The sequence below is a fragment of the Tupaia chinensis genome, unplaced genomic scaffold (assembly GCF_000334495.1).
Source record: "Tupaia chinensis unplaced genomic scaffold, TupChi_1.0 Scaffold000539_1, whole genome shotgun sequence".
NCBI lineage: Eukaryota > Metazoa > Chordata > Mammalia > Scandentia > Tupaiidae > Tupaia > Tupaia belangeri.
In genome coordinates this window covers 6346595-6357924 of record NW_006160052.1, presented here as the reverse complement: position 1 = coordinate 6357924, position 11330 = coordinate 6346595, and the positions used below count along the sequence as shown (strand labels likewise).

The following is an 11330-nucleotide window of genomic DNA, read 5'->3' as shown; positions in this document are numbered from 1 at the left end:
GGGGGTTTTATTGCCCCTCCCCCCCCGGGGGGGCTGGGGGGGGGGGCTAAGCTGTTTGTTTTATGGGGGGAAGTGCTGTCGCCCTGGAACGGGGGCTGTTAACTACAGGAAAGGGGCAGTCCCTGGAGGTTTCCCAGGGCCCACCCCTCTGAGGAAAGGCTACCTTGCTGGCCAGCTCAGAGATGGCCAAGGAGTCTGCCCTTCCAGGAGCAGACAGCCCTCTTCCAGAAGCTGAGCCCAGGCAGCTCTCCCCAGCCTCCAGAGCCCTTGGGCCAGCCCCTGCTTTGCAGCTTTGAACTTGGACTCACTGGCGTCCTCCCCCCCTGCTCAAATCTGCCAGCTCTCAGGAGACCAGAGTCGTGCATGCCCCGGCACCTCCCTCTTGGGTTCCCTGGATCTCGGTTATAGCTTCCTTCAGAGCTGCAGTCTCTGAGCAGTAAGAGACGTTCTCCCAAGCTCGTGAGTAAAACCACTGTTTCACCATCAGCCAGGGTGTGGAAGCTAGCTAGGTGTCTCCCCAACACGGCTCCCCCACGGCTAGAGAGGGAAGCGCTGTCCTTTCCCGAGTTCTCTGTTCAGACATTTCCTAAAATTCAGATTCTCGGCAGAGTTAGCTTTCTGGGAGCCTGGCTAAGCCGGGAACAGGCTCTACTTTCGGAGCTGCCTGAGGCTCCAAGGATGGCCCCTCCCTGACTCCTAGCCCCCACACAATGAGCCACAGGTGTGGGCTCCATTCTTTGCCCTTTTTGATCTCAGGTAGCTGACAATTTGCTGAGCAGGGGTGGGGAGTGGAGTTGGGAATCAGAATCTATGATAAAAACAAAACTGATACTTCCCTTTGACTTTGTTTTTTAGTATCATAAACATGCTGAGTTTGTAGTCGCCTTGTATGAGTCTATTATCTGCAGATCTGCAGGTCTCGCGCTCGCGGGGTGCTAACTGTCCCATTTATTGCTTCTTCTAACTCTCCCCTATGATTCACACGACGTGTGTCATTTCATTTATTTATTTATTTTAGTTTTTTGCTATAGGGTGCATGCACTCACTGGAGAGAGAGAGAGAGAGAGAGAGAGAGATAGAGAGAGAAATCACCCCCCAGGGAGATAGCCACGCCATAGTCCCTTCTCTCCCAACTTCCTCTTGGAGTTTGGGCACATATGCCTGGCAGGTTTTTTGTTGTTGTTGTTTTTCTTTTTCCTTTTTTTTTCTTTTTTAGTGGGAGATTTTTGCCATAGGGCATGTACGCTCACTGGGGAGACAGAGGGAAAGTGAGAAATCACCTCCTTCTCCTCCATTCTCCTCTCAGGGTTTTGGGTATGCATGCACCTGTGCCTGAGGTGAGTTTCAAGTCCCCAGGTCCAGGACTCAAACCGCATCAACCATGTGGGAGTCCAGCGCCTTAGCTACTATGTCACCTGCTGGCCCCGCCTGGTGTAGTTTTAAAGCTGCGGGTCTGGGGCTCGAACAGTGCAGTTGGCCATGTGGGATCCAGCTGCCTTATCCATGCACCGGCTGGCTCGAGGTGTGTAATTGTTTACAGTGAGCTCATCTTTAGTGGCAGTCTCCCCCCACTCCCGTGGGAACCCCATGCGCCCTGTACTGTAGAAAGCCTCTACAAGGAAGGTTTGCCACTGTTCCTGCTGGGGTTTCTGAGCGGGTTACTATCCTGAGCACATTTTTATGTAAGTCTTTGACTTGGGGTTTCCACACCATATTCCTGGTATAAATGTGGACTCTGATCCAGGGGCGGGCTTGGGATCTTCATTTCTCACGGCAGCATTTCCACCCCTCAACTGCCTCCTTGGGGCATTGGATAAGTTCACGTGTTTCCCTTTCATGGCCAGTGCTGCCTCTGACCTGTCCCTGGCTTGATACCGTGTGACAGCTTTAGCTTCCTGCTTCTCCTGGCTCCTGACGGGTGTGTTACACCCCCAACCTCCCCTAGGGAGGGTCTACCTCCAGGGCGATCGCAGCAGTCTCTCGCACACTGCTTTGGCGTTGCATTTCACCCAGCTACGTTTTGGTAGGCTTGGTCTGCCTGGTTCCTGGACACCGACCTCAGTTCTCCATTGGCTCTCTGTGACTAAAACGAGGTGTGAGGACTACGCGTGCACAGGGCTGTGCAGAGCCTGGCAGAGATGCCCACAGCAGCCAGTGAAGGCTGTTGGTACGGCAGCTCCGGGGCTGGTGACTTCCTGAGTTTCTGTGCTGCACAGACTTCCTCCTGCACTAGCTGAGCCATCTGGACTCCAAGGTAGGGAGCCTGCCCTGTCCTTCGGGGTGGACTCTCATGGGACCAGGGGACTCTGCGTGCTCAGAGGCATCCACAGTGACCGTGGGAGTCCTGCGCCTCCTGCTCATCATCTCCTCCCAGGCCCATATCATGGCAGCTTCTCCCGCTCCTCTTCTCATTGCAGCCGAGAAAGGGGGTTGAGGCGAGGCAGCCATGGGAAGAGGAGGCACCCTTCCTCCAGCGATGGGAGACTTTAAGGAAGGAAAGCTCCAGCACACAGTTGGAGCCAGGGCCTCACCCTAGGGGCCCCAACCCAGAGGACCCTAGAACTGCCAAGGGGTGGATGGCAGCCCCAGGGGTGCCCCTTAGAGAGGTAAGAAGGTAGAAGGAGGTACCAGCCCTAGCCAGCCAACCTGAGGAAGCCGGGGACTGGCGTGCCCCCGACCCCCTCTCTCTTATGGCCGGTCCCCTTCTCCTTATCACTTAGGAGAGGCTCAGATCCGTTCCAGACCAGCAGCCTAGAGCCGTGGGCTGGAGAGGAGAGATGGCGCTGAACTAGAGCAGCCCAGCGGCGGAAGGGAAAGTGGGTGATAAATTTAAATAACCAGCTTGACTTGGCAGCTTGCTGAGTTGTGATGCAGTGAAATTAAAATCTCGGCAGAACTCGCAAACACCACCCAGAGAAATCTGTCTCTCTCCTCAGTTCCATGAGAGCGGGAGGGGAGGGCAGGCCACTGAGCTGTGCCCCAGCCTCTGTAGCCACCCTTGCCTGCAATGTGATTAGCGGTGTCCTGGCCCACTGGGCCCTGCTCTCTCCTCACACAATAGCCCGGGCTCCTCTTGCCTCCCAGTCCTGACCTTATGGAACAGCTGCATCAAGTGGCTGGTGAAGTTTGAAATCAGCCTCCGGTGCCAGGAGGCGGCAGGAATATCAATAAGGGCCGGCTTTTCAGTGGGCTAGGGCACTCCCAGGCCAGTTCCTTCAGGACGCATCCCCTAAGGCACGCAGCTCAGCTGCCCGTCCTCAGGGGGGAAGACGAGCTGGCTGCCTGAAAGGTGGGGGACACGGAGGGCTCCCTAAACACCCTGACGCACCCAAGCCAGGCTGTGGGCACCGTGACCTCCCTGCCCAAACCGCTTACCTACCCAGTGGGCCTTTCTTTCTATCCCTCCAGCAAAGCCTTTCATATTCTCCAACAAAATAAGCTTTTAAAGAATCTTTGGGTGAAATGTCTACAAATCCGTCAAGAGCCCCTCCCACGCCCAGACCTGCTTGGAGCCCATTCTGACAGACGACAACGTCTTTCTAGAAGAGCTCGCCCGAAGCCCACCTCTCCTGGCTCTGTTCTAGTGCCGCTCACAGCTCCCGGCCAACTCCGGACAGTGCCCCGCTTCTCACCTTGATAGTACTCCGGCAAATTCTGGCTGTTCTCATAATAAACACATCATGAATCATTCATCTTTAATAGATTATGCAAATGAGGAGGACATAAAATCAACAAAGATCAATAACTGCAGCCGTTTAATTGCCAGCAAAAAACATTTTAAGAAGGAGCATAATCTCCAGCCCTTTCTTGGGTAATGGCACTATTAATCCAAACACTGGATCTTGGCCTAAGTGTGGAAAAATCATTCCCTACTCTCCCCCCGCCCCCCACCTCTCCTCACACTTCTCTCTTTTTGGTAATTTCCAGTTTCTGAGCGAGTTTCCCCGTCATTACCACTGGTGAACAGCTCCGAATGTTAATGGTTCTGCTTTTGTTACTCCTCGCTTGATTGAAATGTCGCATACAGATTGAGATGTTAGTGCTAACTTGCCACCTGGGAATGTCAAGCTGGGTCTGAAATGAACTTTTCTCACACTTGGATCCAGATGGATCAGCCGGAGATGTTCCCAGGCTGAGCTGGGACCGTTCCAGGGCCATGGGGGGGAGGTGGGAGGGGGCTGCTCAAGGTGGAGCCACTTCTGCACCAGCCCCAGGGTCTCCTGTGGCAGGACCCCTACCCCAAAGACCCTCATCTCCACCCCAGGAGGTAGCTGCCTTCTGACTGGCCCTGAGCCCAGGGAGGCACAGCTGGGGTCAGAGAAAAGCCTCCCGGGCTGTCCTTTACCAGTTGCCTGGGGCGGGCCACATTGGGGAATGACCACTGTTCTCTCAGCACGTCAGGGGAAAGGTGGCCTGCCTTGGGCCATATGTCCCCCTTGGTCAGGCTTCTGAGCTGGACTAAGGGCAGCTCGGGCCGAGGCCATCTGACCAGAGGCTGTGTCCGGACCCAGCTAAGCCAACGCGCTAAGAGGAGGTGCTGAGAACTGGCCCTGCCAGTGCGCCCCAAAGCCCAGTCCAGCTCTCCAACACTTCCAGGCTCAACTCCATCTAGACTGGAAACAGCTGTACCAGGACACGCCCTTTAAAAGAACCTGGGGAGCTAGCAGGGCTCTCCTGAGCCCCCAGGTGGAGGCGAGGTGGCCACCTGCAGCCCAACTCAGGTTCAAGTGGAGCCATGCTCCGATGAACTCTGAGGCAGAACCAGGGCCCTGCCCTGCAGCAGGCACACCCCTTGTGATGTGGGCTACAGCAGCCTTGCCGCCAGGTCCCCTGGCTGCCTCTGCTCGCCTCGCTCTGCAGGTAACGCCTCAGTGTCTCCCAATCCCCACCGAGACCCTTCTCAATCATCCTGTCTCCCAAGGAACGAACGGCACATTGGCTTTAGTGCCTCCAGAATAATTAGGTGAATTTTAATAACACCTCAATGTGAGTCTCTCTCACTTGGGCAGTCTCCTGGCCCGGAACCCCTTCTGCAGTGCCAGGCACCCCTGCAGCCTGCAGCTCTGTGGCCTGGTGCTGTCGCTGCTGGCCTTTTCCTGCACCACTGCCCGGCCTTCCTCACTCTTGTTGCCTCTGCTGCTTCTAATCCACGGAGGCTCCTGGCCAGTGTCTCCTCCCCTGCCTGCCTGTAGGCTAGGCCTCCCCTCCCTGGCCTTGCAGCCAAGCCTCGGAGTCAGCGACCTCTCTGGGAAACGGGAGGAAAGCTGCAATGATGTGCTGGCCCCTAACTCCATAGAACCGGGTGTTGCCCTCAAGCCCAGAGCCACAGCCACATGCGGCCTTGAGGGAGAGGAAAGTGGGTCTCTCAGGAGCCTCGGGGACATGGAGCATGGATGCTGGGCACTGAGCTCCCATGCCTCCACTCTGTCCCGCCTGGCCTGTTTGCCTTCTTCAGTCTGCGCATGTCCTAACAAGAGGCTCCTGATCCTGGACAGCCAGAGGAGGCAAGGAAAACGGCCAAGGGAGAGGCCAGAGGACAGGCAGGAAGAGCCAGCCACAGCCCCTCCTGGCTTCCACCTTTCCAGACAGCGCTCAGGGGCACTCTGACCATGGTTTTCCTCCCTGCATCTGCACACATCTGTCCAGGGAGCACCTGGCTTCTGGAGGCCTGTTCTCTCTGAATATCACGGCCAGGGACCCACTTGTCACACTGGGCCCCAGCTGGCATGGCTGAGGTGCCCCCACTGTGCCCACCCTCCTGGACGCCGCCTTACCGGTCACAACGGGGTATGTCTGCGTGCCTGACACGTTGCTGCCCAGCTCAGGGTTGGTGGACGCAGATAGACTCGACTTGACTTCATCAAGCCCAGGGGTCAGGGCTGGGAGGGAGTACTCATTCCCCTGGGAGGAGAGAGAAAAGCGACAGCTCTCTATTGATGCGCTTGCTCGCACAGGGAGGGCTGGGTGTGCAGATGGGGAGGAGGAACGGGACCCTCCCAGATGGGGTAGAAGGAAGGCCTGGCAGAGGGCGGGGAGAGCAGGGGCAGGTTCAGCCTGTGAGGGACAGTTCTGTGCAGGTGGGGGCTGATCTGACTTGGCCTCCCCAGAGGTGTGGCCTAGACCTTTGGGGCGGTTACCCCAGCGCCCTCTACCTCCCCGCAGCACCTCCTACCTATGCCCTAAGGGCAGAAGACTGCAGTGGGGATCCCCTTGCTAAAAGGCATGGGGTGTCTGGGTCCCCGTGGGGTGGGGAGTCTTGGGAAGGAGGGGCAGACGTGATGTGATGACGCAGGCAGCAGCTGGGGGTGGAGCCTAGCGCAGCCTCTTCCAGCCTGGCACTGCTGGGCCAGCTGATGGGGTATGGGCGCCCCTTTTTAAAAAACAAACAAAGACAGCCCCACGGGCCCCTTGCTCTCTGCCTGTGCACTGGGGTATGAAATTGGGGAGGGGGAGAGTCCACATGGCTAACAGAAGGGTGGGAGGGGGCCAGTCATTGACTCTGAAAGGGTGCCCTGCCCGAAACACTCGGGTAATTGCCTTTTTATTACACCCACCACCGAGCCAGACCCCAGAGCTGGGCAGACCAGGAGCCTGCACGAAGCAGGAAAAGTTGCTCTGATTAATATTACGTTAAATTAAAACTGATTTTCTGCTCTTTCGGGTCCGTTTTTTTCCCTTCCGTTTCCTGGCCCCCCCAGAGGAACCCCTCCCCTCCCTGGCTGGACGGGATTGCCTCGTCATTTCCAATTCCTTCTCGTATTGATCTTCCTGTAGAAATCAGTTTTGTAATTAGCTGCAAATTAGGCCTTCTACTGGGGGTGAAGCTGCCCCCTGATTTATCACCAGAGTAATTCGCTGTGATCGGAGAGAAATTAAAATGAACTCAATTAGGCTTCGGATTTGCTTTATGGGCCCTGCTCCGAGTTTCAGGGGGAAAAATGACTGTGCTGGTGTTTAATAGTCTAATGAAAGTAAATAAAGGTTATTCATTGTAATACAGCCGGGGACTCGGGGAGGGTGCACCGAGCGCCCCGCCTCGGCCAGCTCCTCCTTTGTTGGTTTATGGCTCAGGGCACCTTAAAAAGACTTTTGATTTTTGTTTTATGAAGACAAACAGCTTATGGGATAAAAGGACGGGCGGGGAGAAGGCGCAGGGCTGGGAGCTGTTGGAGTCTCGGAGTGGAACTGTGCTGTGTGGAGCCTGTGGGGCTGCGCTGGTGCGCGCGTGTGTGCGCGTGTGCAAGCCCAGCATGCCGCGCTGTGCCGTGGCTGTGGCCGGGCCTGGGCTGAATGTGTGGGAAGGATGGGCGTGCACCTCTGCATTCGAGAGCATGCGCAGCCACAGTGAAGGTGCATGGCGGGGGCATGTGCTGCTTTTTGGGGACAGTGTGCACCTCTGGCTCCACGGCGCTGGTGCGACCCTGTGGGTGTGCAGTGTGTGTGGAGGGTGGATGGAGGGGGACCAGGAGAATGGTGGTGGTCTGTAAGTACGTGCGCATCAGGAGACATGTTTCTACCCTTTGTATTTTGCTGGTGCGCTGTGTACTGTGTGTTCTGGGCCGTTTTGTCCACAAGAAGTGTTGGGTACAAGGGTTGGGCCATCCCCCTGCCTGGGGTGACACTGGATGGCTGGACTGGGAAGCAGGAGGCAGGCATGGCCAAGCTCTCCTCCTGATGCTGGGCAAGAGGCACCTTACAGGCACGTGCAGGATTTCCGTATGACCCCAGGGGGTGGGGCAAGGGACACGCACAGCAAGGGGACATCTCTGAGTGCTCCATGCCAGAACCAGGGAATAGCAGAGCTGGAAGAGCCTTCACAGGCCCTGCGTCCATGCCCTTCATCGTATGGATGGGAAACTGAGGCTCAGGAAGGCATAAGGTATACCCAAGGCCATCCTCTTGCACCCAGAGCCCAGCATTTCTAATTACTGTACCCTGCGATGGTTTCTCCTGGCCGCACCGTGAGGCCTTAGGTGAGCATGTCCACACCGCACACACGTGGTACACCGCTGATGCATTTGTGGGGTTCGCTGTGCCGGTTCTCCAGAGGCCTTGTCTGCCCAGTCCCTTTCCACCTCTGCAAGCAGAGAGTGCCTCCTCACCTGTTCGGATTTGATGTGCTCAGATGCCTGGAAGACGTCAGGGTAGGAAGGACGCTCGAAAACCCGATCCAGAGCCTCCAGCTGCTGCTGAGTGAAGGTGTCAGCTCGCAAGTGCTTCCGCAAACTGTCCACGCCACTCTGGGAGTCTCCATTGGGGACCGAGCCTTCAGACACTTCTGGAGAACACACAGACACTGGGGTGTTAGTGCCAGGCCGGTGGAGACACGAGAACAGTGCGGTGGGCTGAGGACCTGGCTCTGGCTCTGGGGCACTGTACTTCTGGGACCCCCGACTTGCAGCTCCCAGGCCGGAAGGGCTGGCGCAGGAGGTGGGCCTGCCTCGGTGATCCAGCCGGGAAGCCAGGGCCCCTGAAGGACCTGAGAGGAGACTGGGGTGTGGTCACCATGTGGGGTTTGGAGAGAAATGGGCAGAGGGGCAGCCAGAACGGCCCCCAGGGCCTTCTGTCCAGGGAATGTCTCCCCAGACCCCCTTTCTGTCCCCCAGCTTGGTCAGCCTGGGGGAGGAGCTGGCGTCTAGCCCTGCATTACTGAGCCTGTGGAGAATTGAACTCGGCTCCGAGATGAATTTCAGTTCCACTGATTCCAAGGGTTGAAAACCATCAAATCTCCGAGGCTGAGAGTAATGTGGAGACTGGGCGAAGTAATTAACTTCAGCCAGAGGGAGGCGGGGCCCTGAGAGCAGAGCTGGGCCCAGCCTGACACATGGAGGCCCTAAGAAAGAGGAGGTACACGCAGGGGGGCCTGGAGTCTGGCGTGGGTCTCCCTCCTCAGGAGCTAGCTCCTTGGTCCTGGACCCTCCCGCAGCCTCCCCAGAGAGCCGAGATACCCACGAAAGGGGGACATGAGGTGCCACACTGGGCTGTGGGCAGGTCCTGCTCTCCCCAGGCCTCTCCCCAGGCCTCCCAGCTGTGGGTCCCTCAGAGTCCCCAGAGCACACAGTGGGCAAGGTGTCCTCTCTGCTGGCCCTCCCTGAACCCCCACCCTGCAACTCTCCCGGCTCAAAGCTGGGTCCCCTGTGCCCAGCTTGGCCGCTCCCTGGCTTCCCTCAGCCTGAGATGGACTGGGGAGCCTTGGGCCCAGGGCCAGCCCATGCTGTAGGCCCCAGGGTGTTCCTCTGGGACTGTTATATATATCAGTTTATAGGTGATTATACGATATGATATAATCAATATTGCATTATATACAGTAACACCGTACAGTACCATTCGGGAGACCATAGAAAATATTACATATTGATTAACCTCAACCTGCAGCCATCTTCTCCTGCTGGCCTCCCGGATGGAGCTTGGGGTCTGCTCTCCTAATGGAACCTCCCACTCCCCTCCACACTCCATCCTGGGGGTAGGGGGTGGGAAAGAAGAGAAAGTGTGTGTGAGGGAGAGACATCCCAACCAGAAGATCGGGTCTGAGGCAGGTGGACAGAGCGGCCTCAGTGGCATCCCTGTGTTCCTGTGGACACCCGATCTGGTGGTTGTGTCTGTTCCAGGCAAGGCTTTGGAAAGATTTTCAGTCTTTGAGGGTATCTGTGTGTGAACTGGGGCGTGGCATTTTTGGTGTTCCCTCTTGTATGCATGTCCACAGTCTGTACGCATATACACATCCAGATAAATACAGGATAAAGTGAAGACCTCTCTGGAAGGGTGTGTGTGTGTGTGTGTGCATGTGCATGTGCAATTGCACAGGGAGATGAGCCCACATTCCGTGTCTCCAGAACATGCCATCATCCTCATGTCACTCCCTGTACCTATCTGCGTGTCCCCGTGTGTCTAATTCTCTCTTCCTATGGCTTCGGGAAGCCCTGCTGTAGGAGCTGAGGGAGGGTGGAGGGTCTTTGTGTGTGGTTGTTGCAGGGTCACCCAATGGATCCTGGGCAGGAAAGCATGCATCTGTCTGTGAGTGCGTTCGCACATGGTGTGCATGCGTGTGTGCGCATATACGTGTGGCAGGCCTGTAACTTGCGTATACGCCTGTGTTGGCTTGGCCCACCCCTGCCTCTGCGTGTGCGGTGTGTGTGCGGCGTGTGTGCGGAGGGGCTGAACTGAAGCTTTGTCCTCAGGTCACTGGCTGGAGGAGTCTCTTTGCCTTCATTTATTCAGGGGCCCTTCAGATCTTGACAAATCTGTCACTCTAAATTTGCGAGAGATTATGGTGCTCTCTCCCCAGCCCGCAGAGAGGTGATATATGATATCTGCTGCCCCTATTGATTGCCTGATCTGGTGGCAGAGGCCGGCGAAATGAACTTGAAATGAACATCATGCCTCAACTCATTGTGCGTATAATACACTACTTAATCCCACATTTTTCAGCCGCTATGGAATTCAATTGATCAATCATGTTCCACTGATAGTACTGTTTTAGGGGTTATTGCTGCTCCCTCCACTCGCTGACCTTTTTATTTATTTATTTTTTTGTATACTCAGGCCCTGGTGGTAAGACAGGTTACAGAGGCAGCCACCAGAGAAAGGGGAGGGAGGGAGGGAAAGGCCAAAGGAAGCCCGCACTGAAGAGGTGGCAGTGGGGGCGGGAGACAGGAAGAGGAGGGGGAGGGGAAGAAGGTGCTAGAGCAGCAGGAAAACAAGGTGGTCTCAGCGACCAGAGAAAGGGGAGGGAGGGAGGGAAAGGCCAAAGGAAGCCCGCACTGAAGAGGTGGCAGTGGGGGCGGGAGACAGGAAGAGGAGGGGGAGGGGAAGAAGGTGCTAGAGCAGCAGGAAAACAAGGTGGTCTGATGAGAGCCTGCAGAGGAGCTTGGGGAGGCTGGAGGAGGCGGACAGCGGCGGCGAGGAAGCAGGAGACACGGCACCCAGGAAGAATGGCGAAGGAGCACGGGGCGTGGTGGGGCCGGGAGAGGGCAGCCCCAAAGCAGCCACAGGGTCTCCCCAGAAGAGGGGTCGGCCTAGGAGGGGAGGAAGGAGGACTGACAGCAAGGAGGGGGGCAGGGAGGGTGAGGAAAGGAGCCTGGGAGAAGTCCAAGGAAGGAGGAGGCAGAGGAAGGAGGAGAGGAAAAGGAGAAAGGCCTCCCCCACTGATGCTGGGGACCGCACTGTGGCTGGGGTGAAGACATTTGTGGCGGGAATGAAACCAGCAAAACCAGCCGGCTGTGCCTTCACCCAGACTGGTGTCCCACTACAGAGGGTGACAGGGGCAGGCTGGGGGGGCTAGGAGGATGGGTAAAAGGAGGAAGAAAAGGAGAAGATAGTGAGAGAGGAAC

General features: G+C 56.7%; 1 protein-coding gene across 1 annotated transcript in view; it reads right to left on the bottom strand.

The window, feature by feature from the left end:
* The window catches only part of PAX2 (paired box 2), a 103038-nt gene that overhangs the window by 21860 nt on the left and 69848 nt on the right, over positions 1-11330 (bottom strand). Inside the window, exons 6-7 of the mRNA XM_006157392.1 lie at positions 8103-8278; positions 5775-5901 (exon numbers count right to left, since the gene is read on the bottom strand). Of these exons, the coding sequence (XP_006157454.1) occupies positions 5775-5901; positions 8103-8278 (303 nt within the window). The remainder of the gene's footprint in view (positions 1-5774; positions 5902-8102; positions 8279-11330) is intronic.